Source organism: Acipenser ruthenus, chromosome 23, assembly GCF_902713425.1.
Source record: "Acipenser ruthenus chromosome 23, fAciRut3.2 maternal haplotype, whole genome shotgun sequence".
Lineage (NCBI taxonomy): Eukaryota > Metazoa > Chordata > Actinopteri > Acipenseriformes > Acipenseridae > Acipenser > Acipenser ruthenus.
The window spans coordinates 4,616,813-4,644,540 of NC_081211.1; the positions used below are offsets into that span (position 1 = coordinate 4,616,813).

The window sequence follows — 27,728 nt, forward strand, 5'->3', positions numbered from 1 at the left end:
AGAACGATTCCTAGCTGTCAAATGCTCAAAAGTAATTCAGCAGGGGCATATCTGGGCAGGGTGTAGCTAAATATGAATTTAATAATAATAATAATAATAATAATAATAATAATAATAATAATAATAATAATAATATACACACACACCTGGAGTAAAATAGCCCCCCAGGACCAGAATGTATTACTATTAAAAATGACTTTGGTCTTTAATTTTAGGGAAATTTCTCTAGATGGCACTGTTGCAGTGTTAATAGAGTTGCAATGCACTTTGAAAGGCTTTTATTCGTGATATACTGCAGAGAATGATTCAATTGAAACATTACAGTCCAAACACACAGGACCTTATTAGTTCCATCATGACGCTGACATGCAGTATTGTTTTAATTGGTTTTGTATTCCATAGGCTCAATAACATTCGCACAATAACGCAGTGAAAGTATGCAAAGACCTCCTTGTCAGGTAGTTGAAGGGGCTGAGACAGTCATGCAAAGTAACTGGGTATGCGTAATCGTGCCTATTTAAATGTTATAATGCACAGTATACATTTTTTATTAAAATCTTATCCTTTAAAATCATTCTTCACTCTAATCAGAAGAACCCTTGAGCTTCGCGGGGGTCATGGTACAGGCCTACGTGTTTTCTGAGCAGCCTCTCTTGGTAGTCACAGATTAACCTATAGCAACTATTTGAAATGTGTGGGCAGAAGGTCGCTGAACAGCTATTACAATGAACTTCTAATCCAGGTGAATGAATCCCTTATACCCCAAACACACACACATTAATATGAATAGTGCAATAAAATAATGTATAAATTAAAACTTTAATTTGAATACTCATGTATCCATTACAGTACATTACATTCTTTTCACAAGAATGGAAAGCTGGAGCTGTGCTATACCACTAGTGAGAAACTATATCATATTGGTTTTGTATATTGTGATTATACAGTACATAAAGTTCTGTCAAATTTTATATATATATATATATATATATATATATATATATATATATATATATATATATATATATAAACATACACACACACACACAAGAATAAGTGTTTTTATTGCGAAATATACTTGACATTTTCTAAATATTTAAATTTGTACCCGTTTAATATCCTATTATGTGTTTTTTACTTTATTTCTAAACCTTTTTTTATTTCTTATATTGTTTGCCATACTTACTAAGTAACCTTCTAAAAAGGCTGACTGCAGGGAAGTGACAAGGGAACACATATCAGTGTTGCACCCATAGAGTAAGCATTATGCACGGAGCCTGTGCAACACCTATATGCTTCCCAACTTCACTTCTCCACAAACCTGCCTCTTCAGCTTGGCAAATAACGATCCAAGCAGAAAAATCGTGCTGAACCCACACAATAGGATACAAAATAAGAAATTAAACATCACCTTTACGCTTGCACATTACTGTAGAACAATTAACAGTAAAGCAATGTTAAAAATAATAATATACAGCATGCTTTCATATAACAAAGACACAGCAGGCCGGCAAACAACAACATGAATTGAGCAATTTAGTTTCATCTACATTCATCCAGTCCTGCAACCAAGCTCTCCCACTGGTGAGAACATCACAATTGTCTGTTGATATCAATCCCAAAACCCGTTCATGTTTCTCATTTGTTTTTCATCAGTATTCATAACCTGCGAGTGGGAAACTGCGCTCTGGTCTGTGGAAATTTCACCAGGAAAGAGTTAATGCACTCTTCTCACAATCTCTTACACTCTGTAAAACATCCTACACTGGTTTCAGTTCCAGATACATTAATACAATCTATAATGCAGACAATGACAGTTCATACATAGCTTGATAAATCCAGCCATCTGAACCCGGCAATAGATTTTTCTGCCCGGTCTTCGCCTTCTCATTGTGAGATGGACGTATCATTTCTGAAACTGCTGTGTAAACCATTCCCAGCTGTTTTTTTTCCTTTGGTAAGACAAAACAGAAAACAGACATGCTTATTTTCAGCTGGGATGTGCGTTAACATAATAACAGGGCTCCTTAAAAAGTGACTGTTTTGTGGGGGAGGCGTGTTGAGAAATCACAAAGCCACACAAGCACAGCCCTGGTGTTTTACAAGGGTGGAAATGGACTAAAAAAACAGGACAACCCTAAAATGACGCATCCCCTTTTCTGTGGAGTGAACGCCTAATATGAAGGGCAGACCAATAAATAATATAGAAAAACCTGCCATATGTAGTATGTACTTTCCCAGACTTCCCTAAAGGATTTAGAGCCAGTTATCGAGGAGGAACTGTCATTTATCCAGCCAGAATAATTCAAGCACATTGCAGACTCGTCAAATTGAATTTGTTCTTTCATGAATGCCCCTTCGACAGTGTTACAGCGTTTCTACATCGAGTCCTACCCCTGTATGTTTAGAACAGTGGTTCTCAACTCTTAACTAGCCCAGGTTATCTAACTAGAATACTACCAAGTACACCGGTCAGGCCAGGCTTCATGTTCAATATGGAACTTGTGATTTAAAGGAACGATAACGCTAATAAGAGGTAACACAATAGATTATACATTGTTGGTAATTGCTCCTTTAAATCTGCATTGTTCTCAAGTGCAACAAATCACAACAGAATAGTAAAATGAATACAAAAACTCAACTGATTGAAACAAAGCCTAGGTACTTTGGGTACTCGCTGACTGTAAACATCATTGTGTACGAATCAATACCCAAGCAGCGCGGGCCACAAGGGCTCTTACAAAAGGCAGACACAGCCATATGCAAAGTAATGGAGCAACAAGAGTTCATCTTTATATTCCTTCTAATTGAATCAGGGCATCAACTCCAGTCTTTAAATACAATTGCCATCATAGAAAATGAGAAGACTGCTGAAGAACAACCTTCAACCAAACAAACTGTCACTACTTTAGGGATGTTGAAGTATTAGCATGAGACAGGACCGGACAGGGCAAAGGCTCCGATAAATCACATTTTGACTACAAATTGATAAATTATAAAAGTGAACTCATTTTTTTTTTTTTTTAAGAAGTAATAAGTTAGCAGTTGACCCCGTCTCTTGTGAGTACTTTGGGTGATCAAAAGGAAAAAAACACTAATACTTCAACGTCCCCTATGTTTTTTTTTATGTCCATAATCCAGGACAATTAAAACCAATACGTCACATCAACAACAAACACCCGTACATCACTGTGTGCAAAACACAGTCTTTAGAATGGTAATGCTATTAGTACAGGGACAAACAGGAATATCCTTACATACCACTGGATATATTCGAATATACAGTAGCACTGTCTTTGACTCCAATGAAATCCAGACGACCAGATTACTGTCTAAAACAAACGAGATTCACAACATTTGGTAGAATGTCTTTTTATTTAATTAAAAAACGAGACACAATACATTTTTTTAAAAATTTGGTGGGTTATTTTTGTTTTTTGGTATAAATTATTTTTGTCACCAAATACATTTCAAGCAACGTTGGTTTTGAATATTTGAATATTTGTCCCAGCACTATAATAATAAATGGGTAAAATTTAAAAAATATCTCTATAATGATATATATCTCACAATGATATCCTATTACTTTTTATAAACATATTTTACAACACATCATGTAGGACATAGTTATGTTTCTTAAACATCATGTTGCATAGTATAATTTGGGGAGCTGGGTATACACCTGGTGATACTTTCTACCTTCAAGTTTTACCACCTGCACTTAACCACAGTAAACATTGCTATATTAAGCTGTGTATTTTGGGGACGTCAGTTACTTGAATCTACCCAGAGATCTTTAATACCCGTTAATGAAGTTAGCACAAGAGTTCTTGCTATTTCAAAGGAAAAAATTACTTCTAATTTTCAAGAATATTTGGAGACTGTTTCAAATAAACCAAATACACAATATTTTTGCATACAAAAACAAAGTTAAATGGGAATGTTCCTATATACCTCTAAATATCAGACAGCCTTGCACTATCACACCTTACAAAAATCCTTAATGTACGAACTGTACAGAATTTGGATTTAATCCAAGACAAAAAAAAAAAAAGTTAGGGATATTGAAAAATAGGTCTGAGGTTATTTGCCATGAAGAAAAAAAATGTTTTTTTTGGGGGGGGGGGGGGGGGTTCCCCCTATGCTTCTCTAATAAAGAATTACAAACACAAAACAGTTTGTCTTGGAATGTGCATCTAGTTGTATTCCACAGTCTCCAACAGGGACTGAAATCATTATTTTAAAATCAATCCCATTGGTTTCCATCAGCAACAGATCAAACTGCTATGAACTGGAAGCCGACAAAACCCGGTCTCTTCAACGGAGAATTCAACCCAGAGTTGCTGATCCCTTTTTTCATGGCAAATTTTTAAAAATTAAATATACAGTTAAATGCATTTAGTGTAAAAATAGTGGTAGTGGTAGAAGAATCCCAGATGTACATGTCATAGTACAAGTCTTTATTTCCTATTCCTGTACAGCAGCATGCCCCCTACACAAGGGTGAACATTACAATATGGACATTTTGCTGGCTATATACTGTACTGACCATAATATGGACGCAATTGCCATGACACCAAATAAAGATATACAACATAAAAGTGCTGTTTAAAGGCTAGGGATGCTTCGCAAATTAAGGTGTCTTTGGTTATAAAGTAAAAAGCATGATCGACATAGGTTGAGTGATTTGGTCTGCAACTGAAATACATTTAAAAAAAAAACTAGGGAGGGGAGTGTTCTTAATATTCAGGAATTATATTTACAGTACAGTCATATATGTGTCAGGTCAACATAAATTGAACCAAAAAAGGCACAGAATTTAGTGTTCTTATTTTTATTCTACATTTAAAATGACATTTATATTGCCTGTTTAATCTGTGTCCACTAGAGAACGCACTCTTCTACCAGCTATTTTAAAAATGTTTTGCTTTGAGTTGTTGGCTTAATTGAACTAGTTAACTATTTTTTGTTACACCTGTATTTACAAAATCTATTAAAATCCCTTTACCAGTCTCTGACTGACCCCCCTAGCATAGGTTTATTGTGCACCTTGAAAAAGTAATTCAATTTATGTTACTTAACTATATATGCCCATCAAGCTGAACAGGAGGCCTGGAGTGCCATTTATAAACACAAGATCTCAGTCCACAGATCTCCAGGTTAGGAACCAAGCAAGAAAGCAGGTTGCCCAGCAATGTTACCAGCCGTATTGCTTCAGAACTACTATATAAAACTACACACGGTGAAAGAGATTCCCGGATGGCTATTTACAATGCAAGGCACCCTCACTCACAGACCTGTAAGTTTGCAAATACATCAAAGCACTTATTAATAAGGCAGTTCCCACGATTACAACTTTGTATACTGCTGCAGAAAACTGCCTGCAGCCTACTGCATGCCACAAGATACCAAAAACAGAAGCAGCAGGTAACTGAAACACCCCCCTAACTTCCCTTAATCTGCCCAGACACAATAATAATTAAAACACAGCAGTTTATTATCCAAAGCCCCATTCAGACAGAACCTTGTAAAATAGTACACCTTTGGTTAATTCCACCTCCCATTAAGATATTTAACTTTACAAATAAAAATGGCTTTTTTTTAATATAGTTTTAATTCATTAGTTCATTATTTTGGCTTTACCAAACAGGAATGACTGCAGAAGTGCTGGACCAGCGAATTGGTTCAGATTTCAATTTAAGAAGGCCTGGTACTCGTCATCTTTCTCCTCCTCTGGGGGGGGCCCCGGGTCACTGAGGCAGCGTATTAGACGCTGCTCTTTCGGACTGTCCTCCCCGGGAGTGAAGACATTGTCATCTGTTCTGGAGGATTCTGGGAGCTTTGCTCTCATGACTATCCCCTGGTCCTCTTCCCCTGGTTTAGAAGACTCATCCAGCAGTTTCATTGACTCCGGGGACTGTGGTGTTGCAGGGTCCACAACAATCGCAGGGACGTTCCCCGAATTCAATTTCAAACTGTACCCCTGAGGATCTAAAGGGAAATGAACAAGATGAAATAGTGCTAAATCGATGCTGGACAATCCATTTCTTCTAATCAGGTTTATTAACATCGTTACTGGTCCCTCTGTCGTTGTGCGGAGAGTCTTTTGGTTCTTGTCTTGCATCAGGATATATTTAACATACAAATGTAAAGATAAAACATCCTTTATCACGTAGTCAGATTGCAGTTAGACCACAGTGACTTTGAACTACAACGTATGATGTAATTGTATTTATTTACAGCTAGATTTCAATTATCTACACTAACTGAGGGGGGAGAGCCACTATGGAGAACAAAAAAAACCAAACATGAATAACCATTTATTCACCACTATGATAAGCTCTTTAATTGTACCTTTAAAACCAAAACCAGAGAGAGGAGAGGAGAGGAGAGAGGAGAGAGAGACAGACAGACGGACAGACCTAAAATCGAAACTTACCTGAAGAAAGCCTAGATCTCATCATAGTTGGAGAATCTGGATGGTTAGCTGGTACTGTCAAGTAGTTAGTCATCTAAAATTAGAAAAGGACAATAGATATCAGGATTCTGCAGGCTGAGCTGTGATTTTGTAGAAGCATCCTTTACAACATAATTAGTATGTTTTGTAGATGACTATTTTTTTAAGCTTACTGATTTGAGCACACAAATGATATACGGTAGGACACACTTTTCCCTTACCCTTTTCTCAAGTTGCCGTGCTTTTTGCCTTCTTATGAGCATCTGGTTCCAGGCATCCTCGTACGGGTCGGCCATCAGAGTGTGTCTGTTGTACGATCGCAGCTAGAACAAAGGAGTGCAAACAACAAGAAGCAGTCCATTAGAAGATGATGGAGAAATCCTAGTTTTAAAACTATACAATACAGTATGCAATAAATTAGTGGAAATCATCTGGTGTCTTTCTGAAAATCTGTTTCTGACAATCAAATATTCCTGATAAACACTGAATTTTTTTTCCAGAGACAGGGGCATTTATCAGGGCATAATCAGGAAAGAGTACAAAATATAAACCACAGAATCGCATTCTAAATGCAGGTTCTTGTGAAGCTGCAGTGTTTCACTGTCTTTCACATGTTTCTTGACCTTCTTTCAGTGGCACGTGGCCACAAGTTGTTCAGGAGTTACGAACGGCGCATTCCCAGGTCTGAACACAGCCTGGAATGCAGGGACAATACAGATATCTGATTCAGCTACACGTTTCAAAAACGTAGATACTAAAAAGGAGGGTCTGTTTTCTATCTGTGCATGGTTGATTGGTCTTGCTCATTCCTTACCCTCTGCCTGGTTCTCTGTAGATTGCTGCGAAGTATATTCCGGATCTCCTCCTCTTTTCCTTTGGAAAGCTGGGGCAGAGCTCGTTTGGGCTTAATATTCCTACAATAAGAAAAAGGGGAGGTCAGGATGGATTATGGGTTTTACTTGAGAATCCATTCCAGTCCGGAGAATTCTTCCAACCAGTTTTATTTGTTTAGTTGAACCGAGATGATCCATTCAGGTTCTGGACACTGGAGTTCAACTTACAGTTTAATGAGTTCAAAATAGTCATGTCAAATACAGATGTTAGCTTACGTGGTTATTGTTTCACAGTCACATGACAAAGACATAATGCTGTATAATCCAATTAAGCAGCACAAATTTCTAACATGTCTTTGCTTTGAGAATTGATCCACCAGATGTCTTAAACTAATGGCCTCCATGGACACAGAGGAGAGGGAATATGAACAGAAGTAGGTCCTTACTGCATGGAGACAGTGGAGACAGCAGAGGGGATCTTGGGTATGCCCCCGCTCTCCACCAGCTCAATAGCCTGCTTCATCTCCATCTTGTGATAGAAGGCAATCAGCTGGGGCTCCTTAGACCGCTCCCCTGCGATCAAGCACTTCTTGATGTACTTCTTATTGAAGCGACTTAACCTGTAAAAAAGAGTGTCAAAGAGAAATGAGTCTGCTGGAAACCAATTCTGGAGAGAGACACCACACTTTGATGGGAGAGACAATCCAGCCAGCAGAGAACATTTTAGGAAAGATACATGTTAATTGATGCCATAAAATGCTTAAACCAGTCCTCAATGTGCTTATAATCTTTAGCAAATCAATTCTAGCAGACTTAACACTTGGTAAAGCGTCTTCAGACTGGTTTGACATATTCATGGCTAATTATTATTTTTTTTTTTAAAACATTAAATGATAAGGTGTTAATAGTATAAGAGATTATAATATAACGGAACTGCTTTTCAGTGTTATTGGGAAATGGAGAGAGTATAAACAAACAGTTTTCTGCTGTCATGATCTCTATCTGTAAAATTGTTTAACCAGGATATAACCGAGTTAGAGGAGTACATCCCTCTCCTACAGGGGTCCTTGAAGACACTCAGTTACAGGATAAGTCATTGAACACAGACAGCTCATAATGTAATAACTTACACATTCTGTAATATTAACCCAAAATGTAATACATCATGCCACAAAATCGAATAACTTCCACAAAGAGAAATTTGATAAAGCAAAATATAATAAATATGGTGAACCCAATACACAGATCGAAAATAAGGCGTTGTGCAAGGATTCTATAAAACACGTACTTATCCTTCCAGTGATGATGCCCATAATGTCCACAGACGTCCTCTATCCCAGTTAAGAGATGGTCCAGGAACTGTGGAGTAGATAAGACCGGACGGTAAAGCAGGTGGGGTTTCTAGTGACATAGCTACTGCATAAAAGGTCAAGAAACTTTCACACAACTGTTCCAGCAACAGCTACAGCAACTAGTAATACATAGAAAATGGTCCCATTGTGTGCAATGTTAAAACCACACAATTCAATGAAATTCCACTGCATTACCTGTGTGTGGATCTCTTCATTGATCGAACGCTTCGTCTCCTGCTTCTTCTTCACAGCCAGGAGCTCCACTAAGGGACGGATGGTCATTCCCTGAAACAAACCAAAAACACATCTGTTATTCAATAACCATTACCCTGGCATTTCATGCAGGCCTGTCACAATAGACCTGTAATCGAAACTAAACAGATGCCCTGGCTTCTGCAGTCACTTCCAACATTGTTCCTTTGTCAGGCCAGAGTGAATTTCCAACATGCATTCATCTTCAGTTCAGCATCAAACGCGGATGCCTTTTTCTTCCAGCAATTGCACCCTGCGTTTTTGTTTTTATAAATCATGTTTGTATTGAAATTATTTTAATTTCACAGGATATTCAATTTAACAAAACGCAGCAGTCTTCTGTACAGCTTTTCTTCAAAATGCAAACCTGTATGCACTGATCCTGCCCATCAGTCTGTCACATTGCCTTGAATTTCTCCAACGTTTTAATTATAGACTCCTACAGTCATATTCAGACACTTGAATGCTAGTGCTCACTTAAATTAAGTGTGGCAAGTTAATGGATTTTCACTTTGGTTCTAAATATGGGTCCTAGATGCTTATTTCCTTATTTCCTCAATGGCACACGAGGGAACATAATGAAAAAACACCAGACAAAGATAACTGGGTTATTTGGGAAGGTTATGCCATGAATTCTTCACCCTGTGGGTCGACTCAAAACACTTACACTAACACTTAAACTTAACAGGTAAGAAATGAAATATTAGGAATGGTTTGGAGGACAGGATCGATCTTTGAAACTAAACTGGCAGTACGCAGCAGGACAACAGCCTTGTCGCTTTTATTTAAAGTCTTCTCACAGTTGTAAACCTTTGAAATGAAACATTTTGTTATCAAAGGCAGCTATGGGTGGTTTAAAGAGAGCAGCTGCAACATTAACAAGCTAATTGCATTAAAAATTAAGTGGCAGCCTTAGGTAATCTCTTTATAGAGAAGGCGATACACTGGCTGCTAAAGCTGTTTGCTTCCATTCCTGAGCAGCCAATTCTGTTTAGACCGGACACAAGCCTCAAATCCATCAGCTTTGCAAGCATTAGGACATGCAGTCAATGCAGTAGAACATTACCAGCGATAGAAATATTAACACTCCTATTGCACAGCAGTTTGATCCATTGGTTTTACTATGAGTTTAATAAGACAGACCTCTGTTACCTATACACTGTGGCTAATCATGCTCATCAGCAGGCCAATTACAGAAAGTAGTTTCAAATGACATTGCTGCTTACACCATTATGAGTCATGCGTACTAACTATTCCAGCAAATACGGCTTCTAAAATGACTCCTCCAGGCCGATTGTGAAGAAGCACATACAGCAGGTGAAGTACTGAAGCCTGTGCAACACGAATATGCTTCCCCACCTCACTTCCTCAAACTCAAGTTTTAGCTGGAATAGTTAGTAAGTGTGGCAAAAAATATATATCTGAGCAAAAACAACAATAGAGAATCATACAGAATTCACCTAATAGGATGTTAAACAGGCCAGTTAAATATTAGAACATGTAGAGAATATGAAGTATCCCATTTAGGCCAACATGACGACAACGGATAGCGTGCACACACACACACACACACACACACACACACTAGAGACGGCGGTCATTGGTACATGATCTGTAGGAAGGATTATGTAAGGTTCACCACATACCACCCCAGTAAAATGTTAAGACCCTCAAATGTCAAGCTTGTCTTCTGCCCTCCAGTTATGTCTATATATGAAGCCAATGCTTTTTCATACAGCAACAGTTGGTTTTGCCACAGTTCCCAACTGTATAATGACATTCAAACACAACGCTTTGATATTTGCATTGACGTCCTTTGTTAGATTGACCTTCACTGGCCTTTTATTACTTGACAGATATTACTGATGTGCTTTATTCTTACAAATAACTGCGTACTTTGGAAAAAAAGGCATCATCCGTTATTTTAAAAGAAAATGTAGCCCTGGGTTTTTCCTGACTTACTGCCATAAGCAGGCTGCCAATAATGATCCTTATTACCTGAAGCATTGGTTTAATCCATGCACCTCCGAGTCAGCAATCTTTGTGAAGAGAGGTTACTGTAATCCTTACTAATAAGACGAATGTGCATAATCAGGATGTGGTTGGCATTTGAAATCATGTCACGTGTTTCCAGTTTGATTGCTCAAAGCAGAATACTGTTTTGCCTAACCTTGTGACAGTGCAGACGTTATGGCATACTTCGCTTTTGTAATGTTACTTCTTTCAAACTGCTGATGAACAAAACTTAATGAATACTCCTCCTCATATTTAATTGCTGCATTTCTGGCGCAACCTCCCATTCCACAGTCGCAGACAAAAGTATCGGCACCTTGCATTATTATACCATAATTCAAGGTAACAGATTAAGAACAAGCACTTAGTAAACTTTAACCACTTTTTAATAAATAAAACAAAAAGCTAAATACACAATTTCTAGTCATTTAACAAATAATCTTTATAAAAAAAAAAAAAAAAAAAAAGAAATATTTTAAATTTAATGTATTCGTTCATGACAAAAGTATTGCCAGCCCTACTTTGTCCCAGTACTTCCAGAGGTTACAAAGACGTTGTCGTAATGAACCGGAGAAGGCTCTCTCGTGTCTCACCTGAACGAAGACGGTGAAGAAGATGACAGTGATGATGGCTGTCAGGAACATGTCTCTCATGGGGAAGTGGTGTTTGTCCAGCAGAAATCCCAGAGAGAAAGCGATTGCCCCACGCAGGCCGCCGTACGCAATAATAAACTGGTCCTTGGTGGTCAGTTTGACGATGCGGAACTTGTTAATTATGGAGGTCAGTCCAATGACACCTGGAAAAAGAAGACGCTGCAGTAAAAGCCAATATACATGTTTGCACTGTGGGCACTTCCTGTAAAATGTTAACAAACACGAATGGAGTAGACTGCAAGGATTTGGATTCTAATTGCGTTACGGGACACTACTGCAGATTTTAGGACACGGTTTCCTACCTAGAACTCGGGAGACAAGACAGAAGAGGAGTGTGCAGCCCACAAAGATCCAGTTCCACTGGTGGGGTCCGGCCACAGTGGACACACCCAGGAAGATGAAAATGAGAGTCTCACTGACGCTGCTCCACATCTTCATGAAGTATTTAATGGTGGTGTGAGATTTGTGTGAAATATTGGCCTCCACATAAGGTCTCATTACCACCCCACAGGCAATCAATCTGAAAAGAGACAATGAGTTTAAGTGAGAGGGTATCACATGGGTTGTAGTGGCTTTATTGCTGCTACCTGTTACAGCCAGGTAATTACTGTCATCTTTCTTCCTGAAGGCTGATTGAACGAGAAACCAACATGCGTTTTTAATTCCTTACATTTCAGGGAATTCCATTCAATGCAGTAAGAACCAAAACGATTGCAAAGATCATGACAAAAAAAAAAAAAAAGGAACGTGACAGTAAAACAAATAGACAAAGACAATGAAATGTAAAGCTACTTTAAAGAATGAACAGTTTGTGCAATTCCTCAGCCCAAATATACATGAGACTCCGGGTCTTTCAAGTGCAACACTCACGCCATGATCCCAGAGAGATGGAAAACCTCAGCCGACAGGTAGGCCATGTAGCTGTAGAGGAACACGAAGAGTGGCTCGATCACGCGGGTGTGCGATGTGAACCGGGAGGTGAAGGCTGCGATCAACCCATACAGTATCCCCATGAAGACACCTCCCAGGGACACCACGAGGAAACAGATGACTCCCAGGAGGACATCCATGAACGTTACCGATCCCACTCCGGCGTACTCCTCAAACAGATGGTACAGCACCTGTGCAAGGAATTGGAATCGCATTTTAATATCAGCAGGTTACATATTGATTGCAGGATTATAACAGTCAGGGATCAGTGCTGAGAGTCTGAGGTCCATGTTCCAAGTGTTGCATTGTATATAGCAGCTGTGCTACAGTCACTGTTGGTTACACTGATGAATCATCTATTTCAGACCAGGTCCAAATATTGGTGGCGAGGAGTCCAAATAGTCTTCGTTATGCCAGTAGCTGTAGTGTAATTGAGAGATGTTTAAAATACGTGCGCAATACATACATTTAAAAGATGAACTCTCAATCACACTACTCCAAACTTGGGCCGAACACTGGACGAATACGAGAGGGACATTAAACTAGACAAAACAAGACGGTCTGTCCTCAGTTTCAAAGCCGGTTTGACCTCACAAAGCCTGTGCAGCTGTGATGTGTGAAAACAGTGGCTCCCACTGAACCCAACATAGTCGCAGAAAAAACATTTAAAAAAATAAAGAAAACATGCAGAACGTTACTTTGCACACCATACCACATCACCCGTGCCTTCTGATCTCTTTATTCCAAGCACATTGCCTGTTTTATATCAGCACACAGTATTTCAACATACACAGGGCCTATCAACTGGCAAGTTGTGTTGGTCTAGTGAGTAAATATCAGGAGCCAACAGATTTGCAAGCTCAATGCACATAACCACTGGGGAAAAACATGCACATTAAATTCAAACATGCATCATTATTTATGTTCGGAGACTCACAAAAATAAGTGAAAGCAGCTGTTATTTACTGTAGATCCACAATCGAATTAGTGAACTTTTGTATCTCTCACGCTGAAGCTGATCCAAAGTAAAGCTGTCTGATGAGATTCGTTTCGACTGGAAGCAGGCACCCCATTACAGCCGCTGTGCTTCTCTAAAGCCAATGCACGGGCATGCTTACCGACAACAATACAGTTCATTATATAAAACACAATTGCTTACAGAAAACACGAACCACAAAAGGGAATTTCGCAAAGAGAAGTTACACATTGGGTTATAAGGGCAAAGATAACTCATGTTTTATTACTGTTTTTTAATTTCTTCAACTACTGCATCTCCAATGTTTCCCCTGATAGTAACAATAAATTGACAGCCCTTTGTTATTCTTTTTGTTCAGTTTACCACACGCCCCCAGCCTCCATCACACCGGTCGCTCGTTAGTCAATATCTCTAGACCTAGTTCAGCCTCAATCTCTACAGGAACCGATTTTGGGTCTGTTGTCAATGAAAACAAACAGGACTGACTTCAAAGCGCCTTCAGCCCAGTCCCAATTGCACAGGGAAACACTGATTCAATTCCCTAAAACAATACCAGGAAACTAACAAAATGGGCATCAACAAGAAATACCGAGTACATACTTGATAATTCAAAATGAACATACAAGAAGTAGGGGACCGGAAAGGGATCGGTCCATTGCAAGTGATCAAATTAAAAAGTACCCAGTAGAGAAATACTGATCTCCCTCACTGTACTGACTCAATCACAAACCACTGTCTCCCAAAGGGAAATTTGGAAATAGATTTAAATAGATTTGCCCAAGAGCTTTGATACAGTAACAGACAGCAACAGGGGAAGCCAGCAGTGATAAAACATCTCAAACACATAAGTATGCAGAATACTTTAATAACAGACACTGATGAGTATCCTGTATCTTTTCACGAAACTAGAATTCTCTTATTACATGTTCTACCACAGCATTCTGGAGTTGTTTGATCTGCTGATCCAGTGGTCCTCAGAGTTGTTTGCCCATGGGCACTTTTGCACTTTTGTTCTCATAAGATCAAGGGCATGACATTTAACGTATTCCAAAATATAAAATAAAAATTCCATTAAAATGCCGATTATCAAATGGCATGAAAGCAGAGATTGAGAGCGCAGACTTCAGTTACATGACAAGTGTGAGCTGAGAAAGGCTTCCTTACCACAGTGACGGCATCGTTGAGAAGCGACTCCCCAAACACCAGGATGTGCAGCAACTCATTGATGTGGATCTCCTCAAACACAGCCAGCACTGCCACAGGGTCTACAGCAGAGATAATGGAACCGAACAGGAGACTGGGCAGCAGCCCTACATTCTCCAAGCCTGTGCCAGGGATCTGACACACGGCGTAGAGCATGCCGCCCATGAAGAAGGAGTTCCACAGCGTCCCAATGACAGCGAACATCAGGATGGTGCCCGTGTTCTCCGAGAAGGCACGGATAGGCAGGAAATACCCCGCGTCCAGAATGATGGGGGGCAGCAGGCACAGGAAGAAGACCTTAGAATCCAGGACTGGCGGATCCTCACCCACCACTTTGATCAAACCGCCCACCAGCAGCCCCACCACAATGAGCAAGCAGCTCTCCGGAACAATGTTGGACAGACGAGGAATCAAATGGAATCCTGGAAGAAAAAATGCATATTAAAGCAAAAAATGTGCCCCTGCTTGTGTTATCCAGGACTGAAATTTACATTACAAAATACAGTCAAACCTGCTTAATATCACCCTGCACATTGAAATGTCCCGGACAGAATATAATGGGAGTAAATGAGGAAAAGCTCCAGGGAACAGTAGATACAGTACAACAAAATACATTTATGAAGGGACTGAAATAATATTGAACTGTGAAAATGTATCTCTGAATTAAACAGATATGTATGATATGCCAAACATGAAAGGAGTCATCAGTAGTAGATGTTTGCAATCATTCAGCATGGTTCTTTGTGCAATTATATATATATATATATATATATATATATATATATATATATATAGAGAGAGAGAGAGAGAGAGAGATATAGATATAGATATAGATATATATATAAAATTATATAATATTATATACACATACTGTATATACACAAATATACACACACACACACACGTTTCCGGCAGGAAAAAGTGCTGCTTATCACAGTGACAGAGCACAAATTATTTTCCCGGTCAAAAAGTCATCATCATTCATCTGACAACTGTCCACTCTTAAAGCAATACACATCACTTAGCTATGTGAATACAGACCAATGGTACTATTTATTTATTACTTAATTGTGCTGACCTTGCACGACTGTGTTTTTGCTTACTGCTGAATGGAGCCAAACCATAAAATCTAATCATAAAAGGTGGCCCTAGATAAATAACCTTCACAGCTACAAAGGTACTGATTAACAGGATTATTAAATTAACATTGCAGCCCACCAAGCTGCACACAGACCCATTACATAATGATCGCGATCATTAAGAGAATCAGTTTCAACAACCCTCCAGCCACGGGATCTTTGGCCCATTTTGGTTGAAATTCACAATCCCTTAACGTAATCAATTATGGGATCAATGTATTCTCACATATGAATAAGGATGACTTATATTTTAGCAAACATAAGCCAAAACCATAAAACTGTAACCCCTTTACCCTGGATAAACACAAAGAGGCACTGCCAATGCTATTTTTATTGTGCAATTCAATCAACCATCCAGACACAGGCAGCCATAGCACCAAGCATGAGAAACTGTCAAAAACTTTTCTGGTGTTCTATATGGAGTCTTCATGGGTTCTTGTATTCTACATGGAGTCCTCATGGGTTCTGGTATTCTACATGGAGTCCTCATGGGTTCTGGTATTCTACATGGAGTCCTCATGGGTTCTGGTATTCTACATGGAGTCCTCATGGGTTCTGGTATTCTACATGGAGTCCTCATGGGTTCTGGTATTCTATAAGGATTCCTCACATTTCTCTAAATCTGGCTTTGAGCGGCTTTGAGCAGCTTTGAGCTTGTCTGGAGTGGCCTGACTGAGTGTAGGGCGTGATCAGCCTTCCTCATTCCACTCAAATCATAGGACAACAGAAGCCAGAACCGAAAGCTATTACAATGAAATTGTGTAGCTGCTGTACTTACTCTAACAATAAATAAACCTTTCCTTTAAAAGACACATGATAATCACAGGAAAGAAAGCGCCTCTCTTCCCCAATGTTAAACTATGCAAATCTAAACTAACTAGCTATCTATATTATGGAATAATTTGTGAATACAATGCATCCCTTGCAAAACAAGGCTTTTAAAACCAGATGCAATATACTGTAGGAGTAGGAGATGATTAAAAACAGTTTAATTAGTCTGCACACTGGATTATGTTAAGCATTATCTGCAGAGTACTGAAACTTGCTACCACTTGCCTCCCGTCCTTTCTGAAAACAAGACTGGGATTCCTGGAGTCTAACCTGGGCAAGTAAAAACTCACATGAAGGCAGAAGGAAGGGAAAGTGCTGCACCTCAACCAGCACACCGCCCCTCACAGTGTACCGAGGAGCTGGTTCATTCATAGAAACTGGAAAAGAGTAAGGTTACCCAACCAGGAAGAGAAACTGTACAGCTATGGCCATCACCCTATAGAATTAACACATTTTGCTTCATAAAGTCGAATGAAACCTGCTGAATAATGTTCCATTAACATATTGAATTACATACCGCTTTGTAGTTTTCCATACACTTAATGAAAAAACAGACACAAAATTGAATAATGTGACATTTCAAAAACCAACATGAAATACTGTACTAATATTATGGTTTCCGGTAGACTCTTGCGATATCTTTTTGTAATTGCTTTGATTACATGATGTTGAATAAAATATCTAAATTATGTTCATGTATTTATTTATTTACTTTTTAACTAAAATGACTCAATCCTAAAATTCTAGATAAAGCAAAACGTTTGGCCGTAGCTGTACAGCAATTCATTGTCTGAAGGATGAAAGAAACAGTGGTATTTGCAAACAGGGCTGTATAAAAGAAACCTGACCTTTCACGCTAGTACAATATCATTCTCAGAAGCCTGTTATTTTACCTTGGAGTTTTCTAAAGTATAACTCACTATTAATTCCCTTTCTTAGTCTTGGGGCCATGCAGGGGAAGTGAATTTATCCAGCAGGTGACTGAAAAGGAAGTCTGGAAAACTCAACAAAAACTACAACAAAAAGATAAGAGCTTGTGTGAATGTTGTTCAGCTGAGGATAAGTGAGAAAAAAATGTCATAAAAAAAGGTGTAACCAAGGTAACAACGAAATAGGATCTTAGGAAATGGGGGAGGGGTCAGGAGGCATCTAGATTTCTGAACCCCCGGAAATAAATGAGGTGAAGGGACCAAGTACTTCATCAATGTGGCTCTGCACAACAACAAAACACTGAGAGACTGGAGCAAATATTAAGCTGGTAAGAGGTAAGACGATGTAATAGCATTAACCTGCTTTCAAATGTGTTGTTCTAACTTAAAGGGGAGACACAGCATAATGCATTTCTAAATGATCAATCTCAAGATGATGCATCATGGGAAATATCGGTCTTCCAGCAAGCATGCATCATTAGTTTTCCATTACGCAGAGAAATGTCCAAAAATATACATGCTTGGATTAGCACAATTTGCAAAAACCTATGGAGAGTATTTCAAGCCACTTAATTTGAGTCAGAAATTAAATGTGTTTCCCCAAAAGGACCGTTCAGCAGCAGTGCACATATAATCTAATACACAACCCCAAGAGACCAGTGATATTTACTATGCACCAAAGTCAATTCATATCAATTATGACTTGATATACCCTCCTATTACACAGTGGACTTGCCTGACTGAAGCCTTACTGGAAGCTCAGCTTACTATTTAAATCTTGTTTTTGCACTGTAACCTTGTATTGCCCTATAACACCTGTAAGTCACCTTGGATGAAGGTGCCTAATAAACTAATAATGACCACACAATTACTGGTGCCATCTTTGGATTTCATTACCTTGTATTTTTGAAGAGTTTGTGTCAATGCAATAGGTTAAGTGAGAAGGACTGAGGAAAGGATTACAATTTCATATGGTATGAATTCATGTTGTTGTACAGTAAATTAAATGACTTGGGGTATAAATGCTACAGTGAGATGCATATCAGGTCTGGTATAGATTAAAAGCAGGTCACAGCCAATCCCTAATGGACACCACTCCATAGCACAAAACCTTTTATTTTATTTTAGAAATTCATGTAACAAATTAGCCAGTCACTCAATGAACTGACAATATACACAAAAGTCACAACATCTAGCCTTATAGATTCCTCCCTGGCCAAAATGCAGTAAACATATGGCAAGGGCCATTTGCCCAGTGTGGAAAATCTAGGGAACAATGTTTGCGATTCTCTGTAAATACAGCATTTTGTTTTCATGTAAATGCGTCAAAGGCATCTTATACTCTCAAGATCCAGATCGTACAAGATCTGGAACCAAATCAGTGGCTTTCAAATAATCCTGGACAAAATGATACCAGCCTCCACATGGAAGCGACATAGATTTAGGACCCTCTTATTTTTCCTGTGGCACTACTGGCACGCTCGGTAGCATCTGCTTGGAGATACGCAGACCTAAACACTGTGCCTGAAATAGCTCCCAGCACATGCCAGAAAAACAGTTAGTGGTAGAATATTGATTTTAACTCATAACTACTGTGGTGAGATGCAGGGCTGCAGAACAGTTACACACACACACACACACGTTATCTTGTTATCTTGTTAAATTTAATTTGTTATCCTAGAGAAACTTTCTGTCAAGGTACTTAGAGCTAAATGATTTAATAATAATTAGTATCTCTTTGCTTGGGTCTTTTTGACCAGCCCCAGTAGATAGTTCAAGAGTTAAAACCACCTGCCTTTATTGAGAACCTGATTAAAGTCAGAGAGAGAGATCCAAGAGAATGCAGGAAGTGAGATCCAAGAGTTTCCTTTTTCCATATTGGTGCTGGCCCTTGGCAGTAAATTCTGACTGCAGTTCAGTCCTTTCAATTCCCTCTAGGTTGCAAAAATCTACATGCTGTGTCACAGCACATCATCACCTTACACAACACTGGACAGTTTTAATGAGAGGGTTTGAAACCCACCTACCACCAACTGTAACTGTAACCAAGTCATTTTGAGCATGCTATGGATTGTGATGCTAGCCTCATTGCTGTAGCTCTGCTAGTATATAAGGTTACATAACAATAGGCCAATATTGACTATCAAAGGAAACAAAATCAGAGATGTAGAGATGTTGAAGTTTTACTTAGTTTATAAAATAGTAACTTTGCATTAAGACAACCCTGTTGCCTGTACAACTAACTAATAAATGAAATACGTTTATTTTCCTAGACTTCACAAACAGTGTGTTCGGTCTCTTACTGTTTTGCTGCTGGCTGCTGCCATACATGTGTGACCTTTCCATTATTCAGAATAGCAGGTAAAAGGTTAGTTGGTTCACCTGGAAACTTTTTTTGTTTCCAGGCTTTGTTTTCATTTGATAAAGGTTTCCTCCTTCCATTCACTTCCTGGCTCACAGATAATAGGACCCTAAGCCCACAGAATTTCCAGATGGGGCCCTTTTACCCGTAACACAGGAAGTTGACTTAAAGACCTTGTTAAGTAAAGGGTGCAAGGACAAAGGCACACTTACTTTAAAAGGAAAGATCTAATGGTATAAAACTAGCAAGAACATCATATCAGCTGCTAGGAGCAGGAGCATGTATTCCTTTCAGGAAATGTAACCCTGCACTTGTTGCTAAATCAGGCGTGCTGTGTGTGTTGACGGGAAAATGAAGTGAAGCTACTGAACAGTATAATGAGAATGGTGTTGTGCTAGGGAGCGGTACAGGCACTGGCTTTCAACATTATGTTTGAAGCTTGTTATAAACCTGTTGTTCAGGTTTATAATCAGCTGCCAGTACCTGTGCTGCCTATTGCACCATACACAGTATAGTATTGATCCTGTGTGGAATGATGAGGGAATTCGGGTATCCCACACTGGCTGCAGAGGCTTGTCAGGGAGAGGGCCAGGGTAGTTTTGTTACATGCTGATGCACATCAAAAGTTTTTAGAAACCGAGACCCTTCGAGTGCAATGAAAAATCTTGTGCAAGGAAGGCGTTTTCGTCAACCACATTAAGAAACTCTGTTTGGTCTTCAATTAATATTCTATTTAGCAAGAAGTGACTGTTATACCACCTCTCAGCTGTTTTGAAAGACTCTCAAACGATTGCATTAATCTAGGCGGGGTCTGTATATACTATATTAGACCAATGTGGGAAAAATAAACAACACTACAGTACACCATGGAAAACAAAAAGGAAACTTTATTTACTTATATATTTATTTTACGCTAAACGGCGGCATTGGGGGATTTTTTAGCTTAAATATTTTCTTTGTGGGACAAAAATAACTTGTTGGCCATGAGTGATCCATTGAAGAGTCTACAGCAGCAGGTTAGACAGGACACTTTGGGCTCCACAGATTCAGGGCAGGTCTCGCTCAAAAAACAGGTAGATTAGTCACCAATTGAGGCATGCAGGGTGAAGCCTGAGTGCTCGGTTTAACAAGCCGAATCACAGCAGGCATGGCTTGGCACTGTTCAGTCAGGACCTGGGCAGCTCCAGCAATGGTATTCCCATACCTTTGCATTATTAATAATAATTTGTATTTGATCATTTAAACTTAATACTTAGGGACAGCATTTTATTAGTTTGGGGTCTGAATGTTTGTCTGTCTAGACTTGAGCTCATTCAGGTAATCAATGACACTAGAATCTTAAAACCAGATGATTATCATTTTTTTGTCAGCTGTAATTAATTATATTTTCCAGGATATAATTAAACCCCAAATCACAGCTCTCCCTCAAACCATAATTGTTCTGTTTAGCTAGAAACTAGAAAATGCATTTCGGTCATAAAGTATACTGGTCATGCAGTATACTGTATACTGTGGTGGCTGGGTGGAGTCATTGAGTACTGTGTTAAAGCTACATTACATAACATACACTCATCATCTCTCCCTACCTAGTATTCTACTGCCTAGTACTTTTGTCACATGTGGTTTCACGTATCATAGGCTTACTTCACAGGCATGGTTGTAATGCAACTACTGATCCAGAACTGCAAAACACACAACCATTGTGCAGTGAATGGTAAGAAACCGAAAAGCCAAGTCAAACTTTGGCACAGTGACATACTGTTCATCAAGGCTGGCAGCACAAAAAATTAAACACGGAAGCAGTGTACAGTGTAAATCAGGAATGCCTGCATCACCTAGATAGAAGCCGAAGATTCCGATTGCCCCCAGATTCCGATTCCCTTATTCTTCTCTGTGTAAAACATAGCCTGCATACACCACCGATTCTGATACTGTCAACAGCTTGTGCTCAGGAAGTTTTATCTACACGCTACTGCGTAAAGTGTGACCTACACATGGACGTGTGGCTTTACGGATATTGGGAAATGAGGAGGGGATCTCTTAGGTCGCTATTAAAGCCATATTTTGTTGGATGTAGATAAAAGTGTTTGTATAATTGGCTTTGGGATAAATCCCCAAAGCTATTTGCTCCAAAACGTCATTAAATTTTTATCAGATAGTAAAACCATACCCTATAAAGTCACCAAAATCAGAAATAAAAAACTCAGACATTTATTTCTGGGGCTTGTGGGCAATCTGTGTTGTTTCTTATCCATTTTTTTTTAATTGTTGTTGGTGGTTTCTAAACTTTCAGACAAAAACTAATGGAGTAAAAAGCTTGGAGTAAAACGTTTTGAGAATCTAGCCCTTAGTTTCTCATACTGTAGTTTTACCTTAGAATTCAGACTGAGCATTTAGAAGTTATGGACGACTATGGATAACTTGTTACAAAGCGATTAACTTATTACAACACGCTTGTAACATTTCAACACCATTCTATTTGTTTTTTTTAAACTTTCTCTACTGTACCACTTCATGTCAAGGCTGTCAATCACATTTGGTTTTCAGTGAAGGAGGTGTTAATTGAAACCAGATAGACCTGTTGGACACTCAAATGGTAAACTGCAGCTTTCTTATCGTTTCCTCAGTGGCAATGCAACAGGCTCTTAGCCTGCTAACCCAGCTTCATTACTTCAATGTGGTCGAGAATTCCTGTCACTCATCTGTTAGTGCAGTTAGGCTGATATGGCTAAGCCTTCATTTAAACTGGCTTAGTCTGGAACTGTAACATAAACTTAGTATCAAGCAAAGCCCTTCTTAAAGCAGTGTTGTAGCTCGATAAATCAACTTCCTGGTGTTTAAAAAAAAAAAAAAAAATGTAACCTGTAACTTGAATTTCTACCCCTAAAATTACTAGACCTACTTATTAGAGTAGTGACACAGAGGTTTACTGAGGTTATCATATTGTATTGTAAACACCAAACACACAGTAATTTCTACTCCACCCTAATGCCCATAAATCAGATATTTGACACACAGAGCTTTTTCCAAGAAGATATCAGCTCTTTCATGGGCTTGGTTACTGATAAGATAAAATGTTGAAGTATCAGTAAATAACCATCTTGAATGGAATAACTGTAGGCGGTACTCATAAATTAATTTAGTTTTACTACTTAAAGGCTGTATATATATATATATATATATATTGTTCTATCTCAACATATAAATCATGCCTGCTTCGCCATGGATATTAATAGACATAAAGGTCATAGTATGAATGTAGTTCACCATGACTACATTTATAGATGTAATAATGCTGCGCGAGACACAAGGCTACCAAGATATAGCTTTCCATAGCTCAGCCAGAAATAACCCTGAAAATGAACTATAAACTTAGTAAAAGTCGTACCTAACTGCCTTATCACAAGGGAACAATGTACTGTAAAAACACATACAATGCAATCAGTTCACTTTTTACAGTACACCCACACGTTATACTTTGAAACTATCAAAAGGTTTTGCAGTTGCCCAATTACACCATTCCATTAGCACTGGCATTCCACATGTATCATCCTACATCAATTCAAAGCTGAGTGCAGCGGGAATGTGGTTACCTTCTTAAATTAAAAAAAAAACATCATGGGATCAAAAATACAGAAAGTAAAGCAGCACGGTTATCAGCTGCAATTATTTTCATTAGATGTACTGTACACATGTACTGTATTTATTTGGCCTTTATCCAATAATATGCCACACCATATTATTCACTCTACAAACACTTAGCAGTTCTTCCCACTCAAGCACTTACTGTATAGGTACCTGGGACTGCATTGTACTGTAAACTAAAGGTCCCATGCAGTATACAAAAGAAACCAAGCAGTATTCCAGACGTTACCTTCAGTTAATCTGGGTTACGATAAGCAACGGCTTATCATAATATTTGAATGAAGGGCACTTAGTAACACAGCTCAGCAACTTGTTTTGAAGTAACTCTTGAGTATTCACTTGACGTCAAAGATAAGTAGGAATAAACAGCAGGACTAGAAAGAGATGCCACGGTTTAGTGAATTACCTAGTTGTTTGTAACAGACCTGACACTGTGGTCTAATTTTCTGCTGAATATTGTAACTCCGTAGGTTCCTAGTAAATACATTGTCAATATACAGTAGCAGTGCTTTCGTGTATAGAAGGCAAACACTACGATCATTATGAGTTAATGGTGTCTGCATAAAATAGCAAAAAAAACATCTGCGTAAAAATGTTTGGTTATTTAGTACTTTATATATATTTTTTTTTTTTCTTTAAAAACCACTAAAAAGGCAATGCAAGACCTTTATAAAAAGGTCAGTGTTTAGTAAAATACTATACTGTTTAGTACTTTTAGTTCCATTTACCTTTTAAACAATTAAAAATCTTTTACAGCATTATAAATATATACGCAAGAGACGATTCTATCAAGTGATCGGCATTCACAGAAATGAATTCCGAAGTGCATAATTCATCAGTAGTTGCAGACCGACGCTCTCCAGAGCATCCTTTGACAAGCACTCAATCTATATGCTTTCCTGCAGTAATACACACTCTGCCAAGCTGTGCTATAGGAGCTCTGAGAATTGACAAGGCGCTTAATAAAAAGCCATGAGTAAGTGTGTGACCGTGGAGAGTCAAGGTTACTTCTTCAGCATTACAGAGATGCGCTGAACAGCAGGACTACCAATGGAAATACACTACTCAACTACATAACCCTCCCAGACCACTGAATCCTGCAGTGCTGCATGGTATGAGATACAAGTCTTCAGGTTCACTGTGCGATTGAAACAGGGTGGGGAAGGTGACTTAACTACCTGACCTTCTCTAGCTCTGTTCAAACAGAGCAGCTGAGCTCTTGGGTGTATAATCCTGCAAAGCGGGCTCTGTTACTTCAATGTAACTGGTTCGCTTGTGGCAGCTGTTCCTTTAGGCTTTGCAGCACAGCATAACAGAGCATGACAGTGCAGCAGACACTGCCGTCACTGAGCACGCACAAGATCAGCATCTGAAGCGTTGGCTCTTTTTCAAAAACTTTTTCCTGATGGACAGTAGAAGGACACAAGCAATTTGCATATCATTGTTCCTTAAAAAAAAAAAAGCATTAAATTACCAGAATCATATGGTTATGGGTTCCGTGACAAATCTTGTGTATGTGGTATATGCACTCCATCCCCTCTGTATGTATAAATATAGAGGACTCTACTCGCCAATTCAGTACCTGAGCTTCCATAAAAAGAACACACGACAAATCCTGAAACTACTTATGGTGTAACTAATATCGGTGCATCCAGACCCTGTTGATAGAAGGAAGTGGTGTGACAAAGCACAGGCTGCTGCACATGGTTGCACGCTGAGAAGTGTGTGTTTTGTGGTTGCCTTTGCACAGCCACGTGCCAAGTAAAATGTGTAATAGTTTCTTTTATATGGTGTGGCCAGAGGTACTTGACTTCAATCATTCAATTCCGACCTGGCCACACTTTTCTATTGAACAGCTATACTCAGCATGTGGCCTGTGCTCCGTCACAGGTGGTTAGGTGTTAAAAGCAGACCTTTTATGACCAAGAAATGCGTTTCTTTTTTTATATGCCTGCAGCTCACACTCCAGAGAGTGGAGTCAATTATTTTTCGAAATGCATTTTAAACACTACAAAAGGTAAGTTTCATGGTCACTGAAATCTCCTAGGAAATAGGAACATTAAAAAAAAGACACTTGAAGCCTATGGATCTTTTTCACCCACTGACCAGCGACAACTGATTCACTTAGAACAAGAACCCCACACACTGCACATACGGGAATGAAGTAATGGCAGGAAAGAGAGAAAGGAGAGGTTGTGCAAACATACAGTGATGCACACCTGTGCACAAGTGGTAATAATACTAAAAGAAATTAACAAAAATGCAGCTGCAGTTTCCTATAGTACCATTTAAAACACTGCATGCACAGGTGTCTGGAACATTACTCAGTACAAACCTATGCAAAGAAAAGCACTTGATTGGTGCTTTACTTTATACACTTTATTCCATGAAACGGCATTCTTTTTAACAGACCTATATGGGGTTGAAATAAAATATCTTCCTATTAAATCTGCATTTCGGTCAGTACAGGGGAGTTGCATCCCCACACTGTAGTCTGTGAACTTGTTCTGAGAACTAACTCGGGATGACAAAGAATTCACTGCAACTGGGACCAGATATAAATATTATTAATATTTTTTTTTGTTTTTTTCTGTGATGACTTTCATTAGCAAAGCAATATCTGAAATTGACCCGGAAACTATCTTACTAGTTTTAGACGTTTTACTGACCTGTTTTAGAGGGCAGTTTTATTGGTACTGCAGTGGTTACTTACCCCAGGCAATCTGTCAAATACTGTTTGTCCAAATCCTGCCAACCAATTTGTAAACAATACTGGACCCCTGGGGAGTATTGTATTTATAGTTAAATTGTTGGGACTTTTTCCACTCAACATAATTATCAAAACAAGGATTGCTTTTCCATTTTAAACGTTCCATTTTTACCAGACGTCTGTCAATACGAATATACTAAATCATGTTAAATGTTAAATAACCGTGCAGTGTTGTTCATAATGACCCTGCATAATAACCCCAAGCTATATTACAAATCCGACAGTATATGCTGACTTACCGAGTTTCATCAGGCAGGCCAACAGTATCCATAGTGCAATCTCAAAGGGCAGGCGAACGTGATGGTAGTCGAAGCTGAGCACTGGGAATGACTTCTTCTGTGTACCATTGTTTTGGTGATTCTCTGCAGAAGGATTACAATCTACTCCGAGCGGTAACACCGTTCCAAGCACGCACACCAACAACAGTAAATGCTCATATCGGGGCTGAAACGGGCTAAGCTTCGATGATGTGCTTAAAAAGTCCCGCACCGGCATTTTAATTACTAACACAAGTAGCTTCGTCTGGAATAATAATTGTAAACACTTATAAAACTCTACCCGCTACAGGAGTCTAATTTAATACGGGGGGGAAAAATATGAATTTAAACAATATAACAAAACAGAAAGCAGTTAAAATCAAGGCTTGGACTACAACCAGTCACATCTACCATGGAGGTATATAGATTACTAGATTTCAAGATTTGAACTATGCTGATACGCCAGCAGTAACTTTACTAGGGCTAGACTTGCAAGCTGCATGTTGAGCATCAGATAATATTATATTAGAATCTTCATTAACTACTCGTTCCGACAGCAGCTTACAAAGAACAGCGTTTCCGATTGCATTGCAAATCTGCTTTCCCATAGCATTGCTAACCACTGACGTAGCAGGTTAACAGTGATTAAGACAGGACAAAAAAAAGATGTTTCCAAAAACGATATCAAATAGGAATATATAAAACAACCAAATATAACGTTGCCCTCCCAGACTATCAGCTTTAACTAAAACGTGTATCTTGCCTGCACTATGTTACCACATTAGCATCTAAACTAACAACGCCGACCAGCTAATATATATTCATATTTGATCCCATCTGTCCCACTGTCTTTCTGGTATAGTTCCCTGCACGGTTTAGTAATTGTCAGATCAGTATAGTTTCCTGTCCCATCTCCTGCAAGCTGCCGTTTCATTTGCTCCTTGTAATCTCCCTCTATCTACCCAGAAATCATTCCGTACGTTAATACAACCTTCAAACACACCCTTCAAGGAAGGCTTGGTTAAGGAGGAAATGTGTATATCGGTACAGTGACATCTTGCGGCAGGGAGGCTGTCACCCTGCGGTAACGCGTTCGGTTAAAATGGCTGATTATTATTAGGTGTTG

The 27,728-nt window shown here is 38.9% G+C and overlaps 1 protein-coding gene across 2 annotated transcripts; it reads right to left on the reverse strand.

The window, feature by feature from the left end:
- Positions 1-1,047: 1,047 nt before the first annotated feature.
- Positions 1,048-27,680, reverse strand: LOC117964095 (sodium/hydrogen exchanger 1-like). Of its 2 annotated transcripts, XR_009308275.1 has the most exons (13): positions 26,585-27,680; positions 14,631-15,091; positions 12,431-12,681; positions 11,863-12,080; positions 11,501-11,703; positions 8,838-8,927; positions 8,579-8,649; positions 7,737-7,910; positions 7,272-7,371; positions 6,679-6,780; positions 6,440-6,512; positions 3,988-5,991; positions 1,048-3,954 (listed from the first exon to the last, which is right to left on the reverse strand). XR_009308275.1 is itself a non-coding variant. In XM_034906446.2 (12 exons), exons 1-12 carry the CDS (start codon positions 26,838-26,840, stop codon positions 5,693-5,695), a joined length of 2,298 nt encoding a protein of 765 aa, XP_034762337.2. In that variant the 5' UTR covers positions 26,841-27,680; the 3' UTR covers positions 1,048-5,692. The 2 variants fall into 2 exon arrangements, 1 of the variants encoding a protein (XP_034762337.2); XM_034906446.2 differs by having other exon boundaries at positions 1,048-5,991.
- Between the last annotated feature and the right edge of the window lie 48 nt (positions 27,681-27,728).

Bases quoted from the DNA above. Each gene is read 5' to 3' on its own strand.
- LOC117964095 (XM_034906446.2), bottom strand. From the start codon at position 26,840: ATGCCGGTGCGGGACTTTTTAAGCACATCATCGAAGCTTAGCCCGTTT. The intron at 11,704-11,862 runs GTAGGAAACCGT...TTCTTTTTCCAG, and splicing joins TCTTGTCTCCCGAGTTCTAG to GTGTCATTGGACTGACCTCC. The intron at 5,992-6,439 runs GTAAGTTTCGAT...ATTTCCCTTTAG, and splicing joins GAGATCTAGGCTTTCTTCAG to ATCCTCAGGGGTACAGTTTG.